Raw genomic sequence first — 21980 nt, 5'->3', positions numbered from 1 at the left:
GGCTTCTTTGGACAAAATTAGTCACAGTGGTGCATTCATTCTTTCTTTCTCACATACAGTTTTTTTTAAACAAAACACATAGCTTAGGCCTAATTTTAAAGAGTTTATTTAATGAAAATGGATGGTAATTCAAAAGTGTGAAGTGAATGCTAAATATTCTTGTTTTATGCCTCATATTAGTAGTAAAAGAAATACGTTTTTTAAAGAAAAAATAAATATAACAGCAAAAGTATAAAGAAAGAGTTGGGTGGACGTCCAGAAAAGATGTAGATTTCGAAATGATCTCGATGGCTATCAAGATGGCACTTCCTCTGCAGGCTCTGCAAAACACAAAACTGAGAAGTAAAATTCATCTTCTAATCTCGGCCACAGATCGCAGCCTTCATCTCATGACAGTGTACATCATTTTAAACATAATTGTCAACAACATTGCACTGGAGTTCAAGTAATGTTTGTAACATTATACATGTCTTTACTGTCACTTGAATCAGTTTAATGCATCCTTGTTGAATGCATTTAAAAAAAAAAAACATTTAAAATGGTATTGTACAACGGTGTCCACAAAAACTGTCTTCAACATTGATAATAATCAGAAATGTTTCTTGAGCAGCAAATCATCATATTAGAATAATTTCTGAAGGATCATGTGATACTGAAGACTGGAGTAATATATAAGCCTAATATGTATTATATATAATTTCTTTATACAAAACTGGAAATGCTAAATATATTTAGGATATTTGTGATTAATTTGACAGTATCCTGTAAATGACTAACTTTACACATGCACAACATCTTGTACCTCAACAACAAGCAAGAGACACATTATTCACCTGTCCAGGTAAGGTACGCAGGCGAGCTTAGTGCAGGATGGGTAATCTCCACAGTAACTCTCAGACGCTCTCTCTTCTCTTTCCTCAATCTCACAGTGTTTATATATGATGGATCTATGTCCTCATCCTCATTATTCTCTTCCACGTGCTCATTCGGCTCAGGCTGTTTTTCCTCTTGCGCTGATTTCATTCCTTCCACGCTTTCATTTATCTTTTCATTTTCTGCATTATGGTCCACACTAGGTGGCCTGATTTCTGTAGAATAAGCCAAAACTTTATTTTCAAGGTTGTTCTAGATGCTGAGAATTTTTCAGTCTACTCACCATATTATTCTAAGAAATATAGGCATACTTACTGCGTGCATGTCCTCCTCTGCGACTGCCACTTTCCTGTCGTCCTGTAGTCCTCACCAAAGCACAAACGCTCTTGAGCACGAGGTTCCCCTCACTGTTTTTTCTCTCTCTCTCTTTTGACAAAAGCTTGGAGAGAGTTGTGCCACCAGCTGCCCAGAGCAGTTCAGCCATAGGCTTTCCTCCAGAGAGAAGAACAGAGAATATTCCCACACCATCTCTGCTCCAGTGAACCGACAAAGAACGAGGGATTGAGGGAGCAACTGATAAAAAAGAAAGAGGTGTGAACAACAAAATGTGTGCAGTGCTTGCATGTGCAAAACTCCGATGCTCTAAGGCATTGTGGGTGGTTGTCAGAGTGTTGCTTAATGGTTAAGGGGTTTTCTTAGTTGTTTTGAGTATGTTGCTTTGTGGTTGCTAGGGCTTTGTTAGGTGATTGTGTCAAAGGTCTCTAGTATATTCTGGTCTTTAGATATGGTCTTCCTTAGTTTTATCATCCAGGAGGTGAAAATCTGATTATTCGAAAGTTAAAGGCACAATATGTAACTTTTTTGGTTTAAAAATAGCAAAAATCACTATATCTATATGTTATATATTTTTTTAGTTGTGTACTTATATTATCCCGATTGTTTCCAACAACTTTTAAACCAGGAGAATTTTTTATTTAATTCGAAGACACGTACCGTTTCTTTATTTACGTTTTGTCGCAGTCAATGGCGTCAAATTCGGGTTATCCCTGGTTTCCGCTCGTACTGCCATGGTAACCAGAGCCCTCTGATAGTAACCAAGGTGACAGACGTGGACTACTGTGTAGTTTGCAATCTCGTTTGATTCTCGTTTGATTCACAACTGTGTAGTTCGCAAATAATGTTTGAACGAAACAACAATCGGTGTGTTGTTTCGTTCAAACATTATGGACCATGGCAAGCAGACTTTGGATAAAAAAGGAGAACTAAAACGAGAATCAATATCAGCGCGGTGTAGTTCGGTAGAATGAAATGTCCATATTACTTTTATATCCGCGGGACTCACGTCGCGTGTGGAGCTGATAGCTGTCTCTTAGCAATCCCGAACTGCTTCATATCACAGTCATGATAAAAGCATCAATGTATTCACTCATCCATAAACATTATTAGATCGGCCGGCTTGACGTTTACGACAAGATCCATAATTCTTAGCAAATGTTGCGTCATCAAACTAAGAGAGAGAGATTTGAAGAAGGATTGTAGAAAAAGAGATGGCTGTGAGACATTACAAAAGAGAAAAGCTCAGAGGAATAGCACTGGAAAAAGAAGGGTTATGATCAGGCAAGAGGTTTAGGACCTACGTGTTAGAAAAGCTTTCCAGCGCTGGAGAGACCTAAGCGTGAAGGCCTGAAATCAAAGATTGCGTTTCTGCTCCATTCAGGAGTAACATTGGTTTTGCTGTGTTTCACAGAATCAAGCTTTGCTGTTGTTGTAATGTAAGCTAGTAGCAGGACAGTTTTGAGTGGCATTGTTTGTCTGGCGCTGCTGGTGATTAACAACCAACTTCTGCTTGTATATACTCTTGTGTTCTGTTTGTTAATTTTTTGTTCTTTCATTAGTCATCTTCGCTTTATTTTTCGTGAAGCATTATTTTGCTTTGCTTCTGCTATGATTAAGGGACATCTACTCTTGCATTGTGTGTTCGTGCATTTTGGGGGCGAAGCAATGAAGGGAGGGGTGTGTTTGTTTGAGTTGGTTTCAAATATCAACAGTGTTTCTCAGAAATCGCTTACTGCACCTTTAATAACACTCACTTATATAGCTTAGAGTCCTTAACAAGCCACACGATTGGCATACCTTAGCAAGTCATATTAAACATAAGACGTATTAAACATAAAAATTGACATAAATCGATATGCATTTACAATTCTTTTTAAAATTAGAAACATCCTTATTTCTTTCTTAGTGATGATGGACAGTTAAATAATTACAAACTACCGTTCAAAACTTTGCGGTCAGTAAGATTAAAAAAGAAGAGATTTTTACTTTTAAATTGATTAAAATGACAGTAAATAAATTTATAATGTTCCAAAAGATTTCTGTTTCAAATAAATGCTGTTCTTTTGACCTTTCTATTCATATATTTCTATTTATATAAAAAATATCATGGTTTCCTCAAAAATATTAAGCAGCGCAACTGTTTTCAACATTGCTAATGATAAGTAATGTTTCTTTAGCAGCAAATCAGCATATTATAATGATTTCTGAAGGATCATGTGACACTGAAGACTGGAGTAATGGAATTTTAAATTGTAATAATAATGATATACTGTATTTGATCAAATAAATGCACTGGTGAGCATACAAGACTTCTTTCAAAACCATGAAAAAGATCTATTATTTTGTGTCCTTTTACCTATATGAGCATTTCTCCAGAATCTCTCAACAGGCTTCAGGAGGGAGCAGTGTGCCACTCTGCAGACGATCTCCCCTCCCCTCGCTGGATCATCCAGCGCTTTAAGTAATGCTTTTGCTCGAAATGTCCTCGGCAGAGTTTGCAAAGGGCCCCAAAGCTCAGCTCCCTCTTTGACTTCCCCTTCGCTGTCCTCTCCCTCCTCAATCTCATTCCCTTTTAGATGCAGCCATTTAACAGAGATTTCAGGGGGGTAGAAACCAGTTATGTCACAGGCCAGGGTCAAAGGTCCCTCCTCAGCTGATGGCCGGGGAGAGATGATTTCTGAAACGGTGGGCTTTTTTATGAATCCTAAAAAAGAAAAAAGTCATTTATTTCAGATCAAACATTTGTTTTTGTTGTTAATGTAGCATTGGAATGGACTGCTATGATACTGCTTACTACATATTATCACTTTACCTGATTGATTGTGTATGTTTGCAAATAAAGTTCGATATAATATATATCTAACTGTATATAAAGAGTTTGGCGATAATATAATTACATTTTGCGACAATATAAACAATCGCAGCTGAGATTTGCTTTGAAGTATACATTGCTTTATGTGAGTAAACTGTATGTATGCAAGTAAAGTAGAATGTATGTTACAATTTATGTACCAAAAACCAACAGTATTATGGGTATTTTGCTTCAAGTTTGTTGTTTAAATGTCTCAACTCTTGGCATTCTGGATAAAATATTCCATACAGTGTGCTCTGGTTGTGCTGTATACTGAACATTTTGGTTAATGAAGTAGGTCATCCAGCTAGGCTATTTAAAAACAATCACATACTGAGCCAAGTATATACTCCAGAAATACTGTAGTATGTGTGTAATATGGAAGTTTCCAAAGTTTCCTTTGACTTCCGGTCTGTATTTTCACAGCGATCTTGCGTATAATGAATGAACGGCTCGTTTTAAAATCTTCCCGGTCGATTTGTTAAGATATTTGCTTTAAACATACAATCCTCGTGATAACTTTCGTTAACTCTACATTAAGTAAATCCACTTCAAGAGCTAATTACTCCTGGACAGCAGTGCCATAGGAATATACAGAGCGACCGCAAAAACGGAAGTTCAAAGACAATATTCTTAAGATGGCGGCGCCCTCGTTTCTCTGGTGCATAAGGTCCATAGAATGCAACAGTTGTGTCCGGAAGTAAAAAATACACATTAATTTTCTCCATATAGGGAAATTAATTTTTAATAATAACATATAAACTTTTAAAGATAGACCTGACCGAGGTTGTTAATTGATGGTATATGCTTTTGTTGAGGCTGTCAGTCTGCATGATTTCAACTTATTTTTTTAAAGGATTGTGTTTCACTGCAGAAGTCCTGGTGAAGACTACATTATGCTGTAAGTAGATACAGTTCCACCAATCAGAGAGTTATCCTTTCAAAATACTTACATTTTAAAATGTCTTAATACTTGAATGGCTGGAAGGTGTGCATATACCATATTTTTTATTTCGATGCTTCATGGGATTGTAGTTCTTTCCTTCACTATAGCTGTTAGGTTCACAGTCTTGTCTTTCTGTGTGATTTTCAAATACTTGTTTGCTTCAAATCAAACCCAATTGTGATTCTCCTCGTAGCTGTTTGGTTTGTTTCATTGCTCATAACTCTTAAATTAAGACCTTTTTAAAAATCCCTATGGAAAAAATGAATGGGAAAAATACTGCGGAACCAAGACTGCTGAAAAAGTGGGTGGGCACTAATGCACTCTATCCTGAACACAGCCTTAAAGGGATAGTTCACCCCAAAATTTTAATTCTGTAGGCTAATTAATTACTCACCCTCTCATCGTTTCAAACCCATAAGACTTTCATTCATCTTCAGAACACAATTGAAGATTTTTTTGATGAAATCTGAGAGCTTTCTGTCCCTCCATTGACAGCTACACAACTACTTTCAAGCCAAAGAAAGGTAGTAAAGACATTATTAAAGTAATCCATGTGACGGTTTAACCTCAATTTTATGAAGCGACATGAGTGCTTTGTTCTTGCAAAAAACACAATTTACCACTTTATTTACAACATAATAGTCTCCAACATGCCTTCTCGCAACAATGTCCGAAGATGAACAAAAGTAAGAGTGAGTAATTAATGCCAGAATTTTCATTTTTGTGTGAACTAACTAAACCCTTTAATCTTATTCACAAGAATTCATTTATTTCATTCCAGTGTTCACCTCGGGTTTCCCGTGTGATGGGTTGTTTTAGGGCCATGTGGTGAACGGTGACCCACACCCTGGCTTCTCCTCTCTCCAGCTCTGCTTTGGGCAGCCTGCACTGGCTCATGGCTGAGAAGAAGCCTTCAGCATCAGGCCGAGGAGCTGCCAGCGCTTGCGGGACGGACACCGGGCTCAGCTCGCCTCCCTCACAGAACCAGCGGAAGGTGATGACGTCCGGATGAAAGTGAGAGGCCTGGGCTACCATTGTCACAACTCCTGGGGAGAGGGTCCGTTACTGACAACCTTTCATGCTGTGTTTAAATAGTTTGAAATATTTGAATGTGTGTGCTGTATGTGATACCTCCTTCCTCATTTGGCTCTGAGAACTGGATCTCTGAAACTTCCGGTGGTGCTAAACCAGAAAAACCAATACTAATGTCAACAAATGTTAACATGATGAAATGAAAATAGATGTAAACCTGCATCTTGTTTTATATGCTAAAAGAGAACAAAAAATCTATTAACAGGAACCAGTAGCTGAAACCAACTGGAGGTGAACCTCGCCAAGCCTTGGTTCAACATGTCTGGGTCATATTTCACTCTAAAATCAATATACAAATAACCTTTTTTTAATCCAATTCTCATAACTGTAATATATATATATATATATATATATATATATATATATATATATATATATATATATATATATATATATATATATACTGTGCCTATATATTTATAGAAATATTTATAATTCATTGTAGAATTTGCATTTATTATATTATATTAAAAAAATGTATTATTAATAAATCACCCTTTTAGAATAAAAATAAAAATAAATAAAAAAAACTTCAAAAGCGCATGTCTAAACTCATTGCAATAATGATATTGAGGGAAAATGTGATTAATTGTCATGAAAATATTAATTATTAATATGAATTGTCATGTCTGCAAAAATCTTAACTTTGATAAACAGGCTTGAATTTCTTTGTGCAAAATATATTTTCTTCAATTCTTCATTTTGGGGTGATATGAGACCTGGACTTTTTCTTTTAGAGATATTCCTAATAGCTTCAAAGAAAATAAAGCAAACTGCAGGTAAATCATGAGGTTAATGCACGGTGCATTGAAGTCACATAGGAAAGACTGTATTTATGAGTTGAACGCAAATTCAACGTCACCACAAAGTCGTAATTACAAGTGGGAAACTCAGAATTTTTGAGGTGGGGGTGTGTCAGTGACAAAACATGTTGGATGCAATGGATGCAGAATCTATAATGGTAGATTTGTTCAAATAAATTTTTTTTCTTATTAACATTAAAACTAAAAAAGCAAAAAAAAACTGATGCACTTTTTTATTTATCATTTAGTAGATGCAGATTTTTTAAATCTTTGAATTTTATGTAGAAAAGTTATTACTATATTTTAATAAATTTAAACACAACTGACATCATAATTACTACTTCCCAACTTGTAAATACAAACTTCCTAGGAGGATTGAACACATCAATACACCTCAACATGCCCTCTGACCTAGAATAGTAAACTTGTCGGACACTCTCTCGGCCACAATCTTGTCTTTCCCCTTATACGAGATGTGGCATTTGAAGACTGCACCCTTGTGAATGGACAGCTTGGGTATAAATGTGACAGAGGAGAACAGTTGTTTGTTTAGGCTGGAGGTCGAGCGTGGTGGCATCTGTGTGTGTATCTTGTAATATCCTGAGGCAGTAGAGGGCAGCAGAGGGCCTTTCTCTGACACCACAGACACACGAGAGTTACGAGGCGTGTAGGATGCAGAGTGAAAAGGACCATATTTTTTCTCTGTGTGTGAGAGAATGAGAGGATGAAACACATATACAGACAAACAGCCAGTTTGAATAAATAATGCACGTTAATAATTTGAATAAGTTAATAAATATCTTGTGTAAATCCACCACTTTCATCTCAACTTCTTTCAACTACTGCTTTTGTCCATTTGACTTAATGAAAGCAGTGTGAAAACAATGCAATTAAATGTCAGTTTCAAACATCATGGAGGTTTCGTTTCTTCTATTCTATGTTGGCTAGTTCCGAATAACATGATTTCATTTGCAATTGTTTTATACAAATTCACAGCAAAATTTCTCAATCCATAATCAATTTATGTGTCATTAGATTTGATTAATAAACTGTAATGACCAAATATATCATGGTCCGCTTGATAGTTAAGGATGAAGGTGAATACGTTGTGGTCTTGTTGGCGGATACCTTTGTATGAAGTGTCTGTGATGGGCACATCATTCAGAAACCATGTCGTTTGCACTCTCTCTGCCAACCTGCCTTCCACACTGACAGTGACTCTGCCTTTCTTACCCACAATCACCCTGGGTGGCAGAACAATCGCTGAGATGTTCAGAGACTTCAGCTTCTCTGAGAAAAAGGGGGTTAAAAGTGTTAGCATTTCCATTTAGCTCATTAGCATTCTACCATCATTTGTTCATAGTCACTAGTAACTATCCTGACCTGTTACATTAAACATGAAAACATGACTTATATAATATAAGCCCATTTCATGCTTTTAATGGCTTGAACAAATCTACTATACTATGATGAAATATTTGCAATTTATATGTGGCTTTCCACAAATTTTATTTCACCTGAATGCACAGCTTCTTTTGAATACCCACCAATGGAGAAAGATGTTTTTTTTTTTTGCTCCAGAATAGTGCAGATTAAGCTTTTACATTCAGGGCTAGCACTAGCATGACCATGCTAACAAAGAAAAGCTTGATACCTTGCTTCTAATAGAGTGACAAGTCATATTTACAGCTTAGGTTATTGGCTCAAAATGTTTCCAGATTGGCAAAGATGTCATACTTTTTAGGTATGAATCAAGCAAATCCCATTAGTCTAAGATCAATGGGATTGCTAACAGAAAGCTTTATAATAATGTTTTATGAAGTCATTGGTATGTTGCCAGACTTACCATCCCTTCTCTTCCAAGAAAATCCCAAGCAGAGCAATAAAACAAGGGTGAGTGAAATGACCATCATCGCTACCGAAGCCTTGGCTGACTTATTCAGACCTGGGTTTTGTACTGAAAGAGATTAGAGCAGTAAATGTATAAAATATCTTTTCTTCCATGTACTTGTTTTCTATAACATTTAACACACTTCACCTTTAATCCAATTAAAACACAACAATAGTTCAAGTCACGTCGGAAAGATTATATTTACGAGCTGAACACACATGAATGTCAACACAAGTTCATAATAGGGAGTGGAAAATGTAGGATTTTCTTTAAGCCCAGAAGGTTTAAGTTGTGGGTGAGTCAGTCTCAGACATAATGGATGCATCATCTGTATTAATTTATCCAATTAAAAAATATTTTTTTCATTTATCATAAAATGCCATGGGATTGTACATTACAACATAATCTATAATGATTCAATTTACACCACTTTCAGAAACTGAATAAAAACATTAAAAAATGCACCCAGTGCACATTCCTCACCATTTTCTAGATGCAGAGTTAAAAAAATCTTGTTGAATTTTATGTAGAAATGGTACATCGCCATATTGCTCTCACCAAAGTGATTTCAATACAACTGACATCATAATTATGACTCGCAAATATAAACTTCTCACGAGAACTTAATTGCAACAGAAGTAGGCTAATGGTGTCCAATCCTCCTCCTGAAGGGCCACATTCCAGCAGAAATAAGGTCTAGCCCTAAATAAGCACACCTTAACCAGGTAATCAAGGTATTCCAGATCAATAGAAACTTCCAGGCAGGTGTGTTGCGAGATATATTCTGCAGGAATGTGGTCCTCCAGGAGCAGTGAAGTGCAAGAAGGCAAGTGAAGTCCTTTCTCCCATACCACGTGGGTCATCAGTGGAAAGGTCAATGGTGCCATAGGCAGGTTCTTGCACATTGTGTTGCTGGGCCACACATTTCACCTCTCCTCCTCTGCTCCTCTCCTCCACGCTCAAGGTGTGATACTGATGTGTCATATACATTCCATCCTCATTCTGGATGGACAAGGGAAGCTCAGGAAGAACCTTTCCATTCTGGATCCATAGAATGGATAGGTTGTTGGGGTAGAATCCACTGATGTCACAGGAGAGGGTGAGTGGAGATGAGTGGGAAGATGAGGGAACAGTTGAGAGAGTGACCTTCGGGAGAACTAAAAAAAGAGATAAAAAAGAATGAAATATACTAAAAGTACCAGTAATCAAGCGTAGCGTTAGTTCTGGCAGGTCACGTTAGTCAAGCTCGCATCAGCTGACTCTCAGCTGATCCACATCTACCTATAGGAATACGACGCCTATCACCGTATACATATATAAGCTCCTTCAGTATTATAAGCAGCTATCGCTTTTCTCAGGCGCTAATTACCCTTCTCCCTCCCCAGCTCCTCTCGTTTCTCAGGAGCGAATTACCCTCCTCTCTCCCCAGCTCCTCCCGTTTCTCAGGAGCGAATTACCCTCCTCCCTCCCCAGCTCCTCTCGTTTCTCAGGAGCGAATTACCCTCCTCCCTCCCCAGCTCCTCCCGTTTCTCATGAGATAATTACCCTCCTCTCTCCCCAGCTCCTCTCGTTTCTCAGGAGCGAATTACCCTCCTCCCTCCCCAGCTCCTCTCGTTTCTCAGGAGCCAATTACCCTCCTCCCTCCCCAGCTCCTCTCGTTTCTCAGGAGCGAATTACCCTCCTCTCTCCCCAGCTCCTCCCGTTTCTCAGGAGCGAATTACCCTCCTCTCTCCCCAGCTCCTCCCGTTTCTCAGGAGCGAATTACCCTCCTCTCTCCCCAGCTCCTCCCGTTTCTCAGGAGCGAATTACCCTCCTCTCTCCCCAGCTCCTCTCGTTTCTCAGGAGCGAATTACCCTCCTCCCTCCCCAGCTCCTCTCGTTTCTCAGGAGCGAATTACCCTCCTCCCTCCCCAGCTCCTCCCGTTTCTCAGGAGCGAATTACCCTCCTCCCTCCCCAGCTCCTCTCGTTTCTCAGGAGCGAATTACCCTCCTCTCTCCCCCGCTCCTCTCGTTTCTCAGGAGCGAATTACCCTCCTCTCTCCCCCGCTCCTCTCGTTTCTCAGGAGCGAATTACCCTCCTCTCTCCCAAGCTCCTCTCGTTTCTCAGGAGCGAATTACCCTCCTCTCTCCCCCGCTCCTCTCGTTTCTCAGGAGCGAATTACCCTCCTCTCTCCCCAGCTCCTCTCGTTTCTCAGGAGCGAATTACCCTCCTCCCTCCCCAGCTCCTCTCGTTTCTCAGGAGCGAATTACCCTCCTCTCTCCCCAGCTCCTCCCGTTTCTCAGGAGCGAATTACCCTCCTCCCTCCCCAGCTCCTCTCGTTTCTCAGGAGCGAATTACCCTCCTCCCTCCCCAGCTCCTCCCGTTTCTCATGAGATAATTACCCTCCTCTCTCCCCAGCTCCTCTCGTTTCTCAGGAGCGAATTACCCTCCTCCCATCCCAGCTCCTCTCGTTTCTCAGGAGCGAATTACCCTCCTCTCTCCCCAGCTCCCCCCGTTTCTCAGGAGCGAATTACCCTCCTCCATCCCCAGCTCCTCCCGTTTCTCATGAGATAATTACCCTCCTCCATCCCCAGCTCCTCCCGTTTCTCAGGAGCGAATTACCCTCCTCCATCCCCAGCTCCTCCCGTTTCTCAGGAGCGAATTACCCTCCTCCATCCCCAGCTCCTCCTGTTTCTCATGAGACAATTACCCACCTCCCTCCCCAGCTCCTCTCGTTTCTCAGGAGCGAATTACCCTCCTACATCCCCAGCTCCTCCCGTTTCTCATGAGATAATTACCCTCCTCTCTCCCCAGCTCCTCTAGTTTCTCATGAGATAATTACCCTCCTCCCTCCCCAGCTCCTCTCGTTTCTCAGGAGCGAATTACCCTCCTCCCTCCCCAGCTCCTCTAGTTTCTCAGGAGCGAATTACCCTCCTCCCACCCCAGCTCCTCTCGTTTCTCAGGAGCGAATTACCCTCCTCCCTCCCCAGCTCCTCCCGTTTCTCATGAGATAATTACCCTCCTCTCTCCCCAGCTCCTCTCGTTTCTCAGGAGCGAATTACCCTCCTCTCTCCCCAGCTCCACTCGTTTCTCAGGAGTGAATTACCCTCCTCTCTCCCCAGCTCCTCCCGTTTCTCATGAGATAATTACCCTCCTCCCACCCCAGCTCCTCTCGTTTCTCAGGAGCGAATTACCCTCCTCCCTCCCCAGCTCCTCCCGTTTCTCATGAGATAATTACCCTCCTCTCTCCCCAGCTCCTCTAGTTTCTCAGGAGCGAATTACCCTCCTCCCTCCCCAGCTCCTCTAGTTTCTCAGGAGCGAATTACCCTCCTCCCACCCCAGCTCCTCTCGTTTCTCAGGAGCGAATTACCCTCCTCCATCCCCAGCTCCTCTCGTTTCTCATGAGATAATTACCCTCCTCCATCCCCAGCTCCTCCCGTTTCTCAGGAGCGAATTACCCTCCTCTCTCCCCAGCTCCTCTCGTTTCTCAGGAGCGAATTACCCTCCTCTCTCCCCAGCTCCACTCGTTTCTCAGGAGTGAATTACCCTCCTCTCTCCCCAGCTCCTCCCGTTTCTCATGAGATAATTACCCTCCTCCCACCCCAGCTCCTCTCGTTTCTCAGGAGCGAATTACCCTCCTCCCTCCCCAGCTCCTCCCGTTTCTCATGAGATAATTACCCTCCTCTCTCCCCAGCTCCTCTCGTTTCTCAGGAGCGAATTACCCTCCTCCCTCCCCAGCTCCTCTAGTTTCTCAGGAGCGAATTACCCTCCTCCCACCCCAGCTCCTCTCGTTTCTCAGGAGCGAATTACCCTCCTCCCTCCCCAGCTCCTCCCGTTTCTCATGAGATAATTACCCTCCTCTCTCCCCAGCTCCTCTAGTTTCTCAGGAGCGAATTACCCTCCTCCCACCCCAGCTCCTCTCGTTTCTCAGGAGCGAATTACCCTCCTCCATCCCCAGCTCCTCTCGTTTCTCATGAGATAATTACCCTCCTCCATCCCCAGCTCCTCCCGTTTCTCAGGAGCGAATTACCCTCCTCTCTCCCCAGCTCCTCTCGTTTCTCAGGAGCGAATTACCCTCCTCTCTCCCCAGCTCCACTCGTTTCTCAGGAGTGAATTACCCTCCTCCATCCCCAGCTCCTCCCGTTTCTCATGAGATAATTACCCTCCTCCATCCCCAGCTCCTCCTCTCGCCCAGTCAGGATTTGGCATTCTGATTCCCCTTGAATCAGAATAAATTCTCGAATTATGTTGTACTTTAAAATCTTGAATTAAATATATTTGCAAACATTCATGTTGGTTCTGTTCTGTTTACCCCAAGGGGGGTTATTGCTGCTCTCCCTGCTCTTATCCATGTTAGGCTGCATGGATGCGCAGGGAGTTCTTGCCCAGAACGGAACCATACCACCAATCCAAACTGTATGCTAATTGTCAATCGTATATGACGGTAGTGGTCCTGACAGAAATTAATCTTAACCACATATTACTAGTAGTCCATTAAAACCACATTATCTTTATATGAGTATGTTGATTTCCCAGATGAATAAATGTCCATGAATGAGTAGTAAAATTTCGGCCTTGAATGGCCTGCAAGATTTTGGAAAGCAACTATTGCCTAGTCTAGGGGTGTCCAATCCTGCTCCTGAAGGGCCACTGTCCTGCAGAGTTAATCTCCAAACTTAAAGGGTAAGTTCGGTATTTTACACTTAAAGCCCTGTTTACAGATCGTTTCTGATGAAATAGAACGGTTAAGATTAAAATTTGGACACATGCTGCTGTCCCAAGAATTTTAGGTTTCTTTCGCTTTCCCCAAAACCTCTAGAATGGGTGTATAGGTGCACTGGAACAATACTTCATAAAACGCATTAAACTTTCGTTTACAAAGACCTGAAACTCACCGAGTGGTCAGGGGTGTTCATTGATATGCTCACACAAAAATCGCTGCAAAAGATGCTTTCCAACAGGTGTTTTACCATTCGTTGTAAAACTGTGGATCTATTTTTCCAAACGTCTCACACCCGTAGATTCTTCCGTTGAGAGCTTGAATAATAGACACTCCAGCCCAGTTGGTGGCGATAATGCACCTTTGCCAATTGCAAGCAAACCACTGGCATTTCATTGAATACACAGAAGAAGCAGAAGAAGAAGCGGCGGAGTAATACCGTACCTCACACAGCACATTCAATACAAGTCAATGGAGTTGGACAAAAACTACGATAAAACCTGTTGGAAAGCATCTTTTGCAGCGATTTTTGTGTGAGCATATCAGTGGACACCCCTGACCACTCGGTGAGTTTCAGGTCTTTGTAAACGAAAGTTTAATGCGTTTTATGAAGGATTGTTCCAGTGCACCTATACACCCATTCTAGAGGTTTTGGGGAAAGCGAAATAAACCTAAAATTCTCGGGACAGCAGCATGTGTCCAAATTTTAATCTTAACCGCTCTATTTCATCAGAAACGATCTGTAAACAGGGCTTTAAGTGTAAAATACCGAACTTGTCCTTTAATTAAACAGCCCTAATGATCCAGCTAACCATTGTGTTCACGATTATTACAAATTCCCAAGCAGGTAAGCTGGAGCAGGTTGGAGTCAAACTCGGCTGGACATTGGTCCTCCTGAAGCAGGAGTGGACACTTTTGGCCTAGTCTGACTTCAGTCAATGAACATGTATTTGCAAAGTATTCTTGCAAAGTACAACTGCTTCATAGGCATAAGGGCCAGCACAGATGAGTGAACCACCTTGAGACAGCATTGCATACTTGCATTATGTCCCAAATGATTCAAATTGATGTTCATGAACTCTACAATACAATAGGACAGAGTTCTTCAACTCTAATCCTGTGGGCCTATGTCCTGCAGACTTTAGTACCAATCCCAATTTAACCCACCTGTAATTTGCAAGTAATTCTGAACATCTTGATTAGCTTGTTTGAGTGTGTTTGGTTAAGGTTAGTGCTAAACTCAACAAAACACTGACCCTTCAGGACTGGAGTTGAAGTGCCCTACCATAGGGTGTCCCATTTGTCGTTTTACGATTCAGGAGGATGCTTATGAGCACCCACTTTTACAGAAACAGCACTGATGCGGACTTCACAGAAGACTTCTACCCGACAATCTTTAGGGCTTTTCACACTGTCCTTAACACGGTTTATTGTCATTCTAAATCCCGCTTTAAGGAACGCTTCACATCCTGCTCCAGAGCAGGGTTAGCACTTTTGCGGTGTTAGCCCTGCATTGCGGTGCAAAACATGTACAGTGTGAAACAAAGTGGTGTTAGAATATTACAGCTCGATGCATGCTTTCTTTTAGAGCCTTTTATGGTAACAGGTCATGTGCTGCATTCGTCCAATCAATGACACTGACATCGCAAATATGGAAATAAGGACTTTTCTATTTCAAGTGTGAAAACCCTAAACGTGAAGGACCAAAAGGCCGGTGATTGGATCTACTAGTCTTGGATAAAGTGGACTGATTGTTTAGGAATGGAAGTTCATGTCAAAGAAGAACAACCATAATCTGTTCATTATATCCTGATAGTTGTTCCCCAATTCAGACTTGCCGAGCAAAACTGACAACATCAAGAAGTTATTTCCTTCATCAATTGCAACTGATGCCTGAGACAAATCCCACAGCATAAGTTGTACAATTCTGCAAAAAACTTGCGACATGAACTGATGAAGCCACTTGATTGAGTGGTGAAATGCGTGTAACTAATGTTAAAGGGGTCATATAATGGTACATGCACTTTTACAAGTTGATTGTACTGAAATGTGTGTTGGCAGTGCCTGTATACAACCATCATAAAATGATAAAAATCCATCCAGTGTTTTTTTTTAATCTTCTTATATGTTTTCCCCTGTCTCAAATATTCCCCACGATCAACGTCAATGCTTTCATGTTTTCGTGAATCATTTCACACACCAGACTGCTTTACAAACGAGGGTCAGTATAAAAGCTGGTTTTGCTAAGAAGCTGCTCTTGAAAAAAGGATCGGTACCAACTATTCGTGTTCCTGCTGCACCTCCAGAAGAACTGAAGTGAGTGTAATGTTTTAGTAACCTTTATATTAATATTTATATTAATCTTTGCAAATCGCTAGCATGCTGCACAATGAATGCGGCTAAGGTTTACACTCAGGGTACATTACGGCATGTTTTTGTTTTCTATGTACGACGTTCTCAATATAATTCATAATCCCACATTTATAATGAACAACGCGTTATGGTTATTGTGTTATTGTGTTAACAAACGGTGTACGTACAGAACAGAGGGGCGGGGTGAGCAAAGCACATTATCATTTAAAGACACATGCACTTAAACGGCGTGCTGAAAACAGAGCTGTTTTTGACCAGGTAAAATTAGTGTTTTCTTACAATACTAATGAGAATTTTTTATTAAAGTATATTACAAACTTTTAATTTAGACCCTAAATAATCAGATTAGCTTGTACAAAAATGGCATTATATGACCCCTTTAAATAAGCTGAAAGTACATGTTGTACTGTTACAGCAAAAGTTGCATTCTGTTTCAAATGAATGACATACCAATCAAATGTGTAAATTCTGAATACCTATAATGTAAGGTGTGAACTCTTCAAGGATAGGTTTCACCAGGGCTGTATGTTGCACCTTACAGCCAAAGCTTGTGTTCTGGTCAGGGATTTCAGGGATGAAGGTTAGCCAGCTGACTGCATCGTACAGCCCGTCCTCTGTACGGTTCACTTGCAGCTTTTGGGGTTCTTGGATTTTTTTCCCTGCTCGTGTCCAGGTAAACATGATTTGTGGAGGACTAAAGCTCCTTGCCCAACATTCGAACACACTTTTTCTTTTCAGGAATACTTCAGGTACGATGATGGAAACCAGTGGAGGAACTGTAAGAGATTTAGAATGCAACTCCAAGGTTTAGCTTGTCTGGGATATGTATCTGATATTATATTTATTTATATATTAATAAGTTGGATATTGGTCCTGTGTTTTTCAACAGCAGCCACTATTTCATACAAGTGACCTATGTGAGATGCACTTGAGACTTACCTAGTATTGTCAGAGTCACATCTGTGAAGTAATCGGTTTCATTATAGTTCACCCTGCACTCATACACCCCTTGCTGGTCTGGAGTGGCATTGTAAACAGTCAGTGGGAAGGAGCCAATGAAGGTAGCAGTTGTGTTCAAGAAGAAGCCTGGTTGAGTGTGATTCCTTGAGGCAACGACTAAACCACCAAAGGACCAGGTGATGTTTAAGAGTGAATCATCAACTAGAGGCGGCAGTGTAAAGGAGCAGTTGAGGACAGCTGAGGAGCCCGGAGACACAGAGACATCTGCAGAGGAGCCTAAGTTTAAGAGAAGGCCAGAAAAATATGAAAGGAAAAGCATTTCAATTTTCAAAGTTTCAGTGGCCCTATTATGCTTTTTTGAACAAAAGTTTTAAAGATCAAAGTACACAACAAATTAAATCATTGTTTCTTAAAAGAAAGAATCAATTCTGAACTGACGAAATGAGTTTCAGTCTCAATTCCAGTCTCACTACCTGTTGCATACTGTAACATATTTGCTTATACTACAGGGCCATTGAATATTTGTATCTGATTGGTTGACAAAGGTTCTAAGGTGTGCAATTATTTTCAGGGAAATGCATGGCTAAAGTAGTTCCATGCAGGTCTTGACCGCATTACAGTTTCATATCACTTCGCGTATAAATGTAATAACTGAATATAGGATACAATTCATAACAAGAAAAAAAAAGATTTTAAGTAAATTTTAATATTTATAGTAAACATGAAAATTTTAACAACTGGGCGACGTCAGTATTGGATAACCCAGATGAAAAAACAAATAAACGGAAGAGGACATCAAAAGCAGCAGGCTACAACAAAAGACATAAAACAATCAGCTGGATTACAGCTAGACAGACTCGAGGGCGAAAAACATGAAGAAAACACCAGAAAACAACAGCTTGGGCTGTCAATGTGTTTAACGACTGGCTTAAGGCCAAAAATACGTCTGTGGACAAAGAAGAGAGAGACGGGGCAGACGCTTTAAATACCCAGCTGCAGTCTTTCTATGCCACTGTCCGAAACAGATCTGCCATTTTCGATGTCTAACTTCACAATCAATGGAAATGTGCAGTTTAATTTTAATAAATAAAGTATATAGTCCTATATCTATAATCAACAGAACATTGAACTGAATATACATAAATAGATAGTCCTGCTGCACGGGTTTTCGTTACAGCCTGTCAATAATAGAAAAATAGAATTAACGAATGAATTAAAACGAATGAATTAATAAATAAATTAAATAATATTGATGCACATGGTTTTCTGTCTCATTATTGCAACCTCTTTCTCTCTATCTGTCTATCTAATAACTGCATTAGTCTGCTATCAGTGGCTCAAACCTCCGTTACTAACTCTTAAATGACATTTTGGAAGCAACGAAGGCATGGGAATTGATGCATAAGAAATTAGTCATACATTAGTCAATGTTTCGAGGTAACCGTAGTATAAGCGGAGTAATTGACTTCAGGCCATTGAATTATTGGAAAAATACTGCACAGCCAGTTGTGCATTATTTATCCAATAATTCAACGGCCTGTCGTCAATTATTCCTTACACAATGCCAGCCTATGGTCTTCATTTGCTGCCTGTGAACAAGGTATACTTTGACCCGCCCTCAGACACTGTAGTTGTAGCTGAGAAGATGCTGTTTTCAGTGCTGCGAATCTACTTTGCATGCACTTAAAAAGGATGGGGACTCGCGCTGTAGTTGATTTAGTAAAACCGACGCCATTGTTAAAGTTCATATTCAAATTCAGATATGGTAGTAGTGATGTAAGCGGTAGACCAATCACAACAGACTGGCCCATCTGACCAATCAGAGCAGAGTAGGTTTGCGGAAAGGAGGGGTTTAGACTGAATCTTTGAACAAACCTTTTTCAGACTCTTTGAGAAATTAGGTGATGTGCAATGTATATTATGAGAACATACATGTGTTTTTGACCTTAGATATATGTAAACCTGTATGAGACCTCCAAAACAAATTAGGAACCTATAAAATAGCATAATAGGGGCACTTTAATCCAAAAACAAGAGCAGTAGCCTGTGCTTGATTTAGGACTGCTTAAAAAATAAGGTGATAACACATTGATCAAACATCTGGATAAGACACTTAAAGGTTCTAAGAAAAGCACTTAAATTCAGGAGAACTGTCACTCGATTAAGTGGACTGCGAGTTGTTTTGGATAAAGCTCATTGCTTTATAATAATTAACTAGGTCTTCTAACTAGACCTCTTTATATGGACTACGCTTGATATTATTATTCCCATGACTGGATAACACAAACTAATACCATTCTTGGCTTTTGTCTATCATTCTAAGTTCAAATGTTCTTCTTTGCATTTCTGATTTAAAAGATGGCATGCTGTACGGACAATAAGTGTTCTAAATAAACATTTACAATAAAAAGAGGAAATAAAAAATTGAATTTTACTTTAGAGGGCTATTTATAACAACAAAAATAATTATTATTAATAAACACTTATGCCATTGTGAATTGTTTGTGAGTTTATTCAATGACTATTAATATTTTCCATTTACGAAAGGAGGCTGTGGTAACAAACGACTTGGACATTTCTGGTATTAAAAATTTGAATCACTCAGTTATTGTTCATCTTTGGTCAAACTTTCCCTCATTCAGGTTTTAGTTATCTTCAATAATGTAGACAATACAAAGCATTCAAAAACAACAACACTGCACTGCAAAATATTGTAAGCATAGTAACATCCAGTTTTAAACTTTAAAATTCAGTTCAGGACAATTACAAAATATATAGCAAACATTAAATCACTTTTTGCCTTTAGAGAACCTTAGCAATTGATGTAGTGTTGTTTCTGTAATGATACGCATGGGCTATAGTACTCACCTGGCTTTATTAGGCCCATCAGCCATAAATAGAACAGGACTTTAAACTTCATGCCGATTTACTGGAGTGCGAGCATACTCCTTATCGTTACTCTATTTGTTTCTTTCATTGCTTTTGCTCTTTGTATTGCATACTGAAAAACACACTTATATAGGGACAGGGGACAGTAGGCGGGGATCAAGTGGGCAAAGGAAAAGATACTGAGTGCTTGTGAAAAGGGGGTGTGCCAACTTTATATCTACTGTTCAATGCAGTCATTCAGTTTGATCTCTAAGAGAGAGAGAGAGAGAGAGAGAGAGAGAGAGAGAGAGAGAAAGTTAAATGGTGTGAAGAGGGTAAACGCAGGGTACTAAGAGAGTGAGAGAGAGAGATGTTCAAAGACAAATTTAGGACAGTGGTCACTTAAAATTCAATCTGGCCTCCATCCAATGTTCTGGACTACTTTACATTCATGCTGTATAGTGACCCAACTCAAAATGGGGTTCACCAGTAATCTTGGGCCTCTGTTAAAATAACTGTACTTCCATTTGGAGGACACGGAGGAGACACCTTTTGCCATTCAACTTCATCTAATTCTGTCTGTCTCCACCTGTGGTGAAACATTAACATAATAAAGAGTTTTAGAAGCTAGCACTGTACAATATTTATAGCTGTGACCACACGATAACCAGCTTTATTAGTGGATCGGAGTATTATTGTCCAGTCAGGTGTATCTATAAAGATACAGTAATTTGTGTTCAGTTGAATCAGTGATATATCAAAGCCTGTCGTATCTCAAGCACAACGCCACAGATTAGATAAATATAGATATCACTGCATAACACAAAGCTTGCTTGTTGTCTTTTCAACGAATACTTTTCTCATTTACTTTTCAGATAATTTGTTTTATTCCAAATGAAATTATGTGAAAGCCTTCAAATGTCAGTAAGAACCTTCGAAGAAAGTAGAGGAAAACTAGGGAAAGTGAGGATGGATGGTTGTGAAAGAGAGAAAAAGAGTAAAAAGAAGATTTACAGTGACAGAAGGAATGAAAGAGAGAGACTATAAGGAACACAGGGCCCCTCAGAAAGGAATAAAGGGGTCACTGTTTCAAAGCTTATTTTAACACGGTTGAATGTTAGTTCGCCTCTAATATGATGAAGAATGAATACATTATTGCTGCAAGACAAACTTGTTTGACCAACTGAATTTGGGAAGACATTCATTACAGGGTTCGCGAAACTTAAAGCCTTATTAACTTGCTCAGAGTTCAAAACTGATCTTTGGTTTTCTAGAAATTGCTTGCACAAATAATTACAAAGAAATGGCAAATACCACATTAAATGAAATATTACATTATGATAGACTGAAATTGTAGGCTATTTTCTTGTAAAACATATAATCTTGGTTTTATTTACAACTTTGAAAAATCTTTTGTACAGTGTATGTTCCTTTAATAAATGGTTTAATAACACATGAGTGGTTTCATATCTCTGAATCATGTCCTGATTTTGCAGTTAGATGTGTTAGTGGGTCAACATATCTTGTTGATCCAGGAACAACATTCCTTTCTGAAAATTGAATCACAACCAAATCCCTCCCCTAAACCTAATGATAGGTGAATAACACTGACGTAGAAGCACCAAACCCTTGTTTTAAGTCTAAACTTGACATTAACAGTAAACTTGCCCAACAAATGTGATTTTGATGGTTGATTGGTGTCACGGAGTCATCAGTAACACCTGCCACACCATCAGCGTCCAATCACCCGACTGCACCTGCTCATCACCACCCCCATATAAAAACCCACACATCCCAAACAAGGATGTTGATCCAGGAAAAAGTATTTGGTGAAATCAGGTTCTGATACACGTCACATCTCCTTCAGATGTGGAAAGTCTGACTTGTAGAGATCACATCCAGTCATTTATGGTTTATATTTATTAGATGCTTTATCCAAAGCCATTTATAAATGAGAATAATACACGCAAGCAATTTAACCAAGTCAAATAATACACACAATACAACTATAGCTACTGCACTGTATATATGTTCCTTTTAGAGGTAGAAAATATAAAATCTTTGTTTACAAATCAGAAATGCAACACAAGCTTTGCAATGTGACATCAAATTGCATTGACATTGTGTGCATAAACCTAGACCAAATATTCTTAAAAGAGTGAATGCACTGGACTCATAACACAACTTATAACTCATAAATATATACACTATGTCCCAGGGGTTGATTTTTAACTTCAACATAAAATTGAAATCTAATTGTTAAAATGAATCACAAAAATATTTTTAAA

At 39.7% G+C, this 21980-nt stretch overlaps 1 protein-coding gene across 1 annotated transcript; it reads right to left on the bottom strand.

Annotated features, from left to right (window-relative positions):
• Positions 1 to 89: 89 nt before the first annotated feature.
• On the bottom strand, positions 90 to 19744 carry LOC308706379 (uncharacterized protein; the record flags this gene model as incomplete). Its single annotated transcript, XM_081391972.1, has 13 exons — positions 90 to 320; positions 834 to 1088; positions 1189 to 1446; positions 3566 to 3913; positions 5795 to 6052; positions 6138 to 6188; positions 7313 to 7603; positions 8030 to 8191; positions 8748 to 8858; positions 9644 to 9949; positions 16341 to 16640; positions 16804 to 17100; positions 19693 to 19744. 13 exons carry the CDS (start codon positions 19742 to 19744, stop codon positions 295 to 297), a joined length of 2715 nt encoding a protein of 904 aa, XP_081248098.1. The 3' UTR covers positions 90 to 294.
• Positions 19745 to 21980: the final 2236 nt, after the last annotated feature.

Source organism: Scardinius erythrophthalmus, assembly GCF_964197995.2.
Source record: "Scardinius erythrophthalmus genome assembly, chromosome: 18".
Taxonomy (NCBI): domain Eukaryota; kingdom Metazoa; phylum Chordata; class Actinopteri; order Cypriniformes; family Leuciscidae; genus Scardinius; species Scardinius erythrophthalmus.
This window is presented reverse-complemented; position numbering and strand designations above follow the sequence as displayed.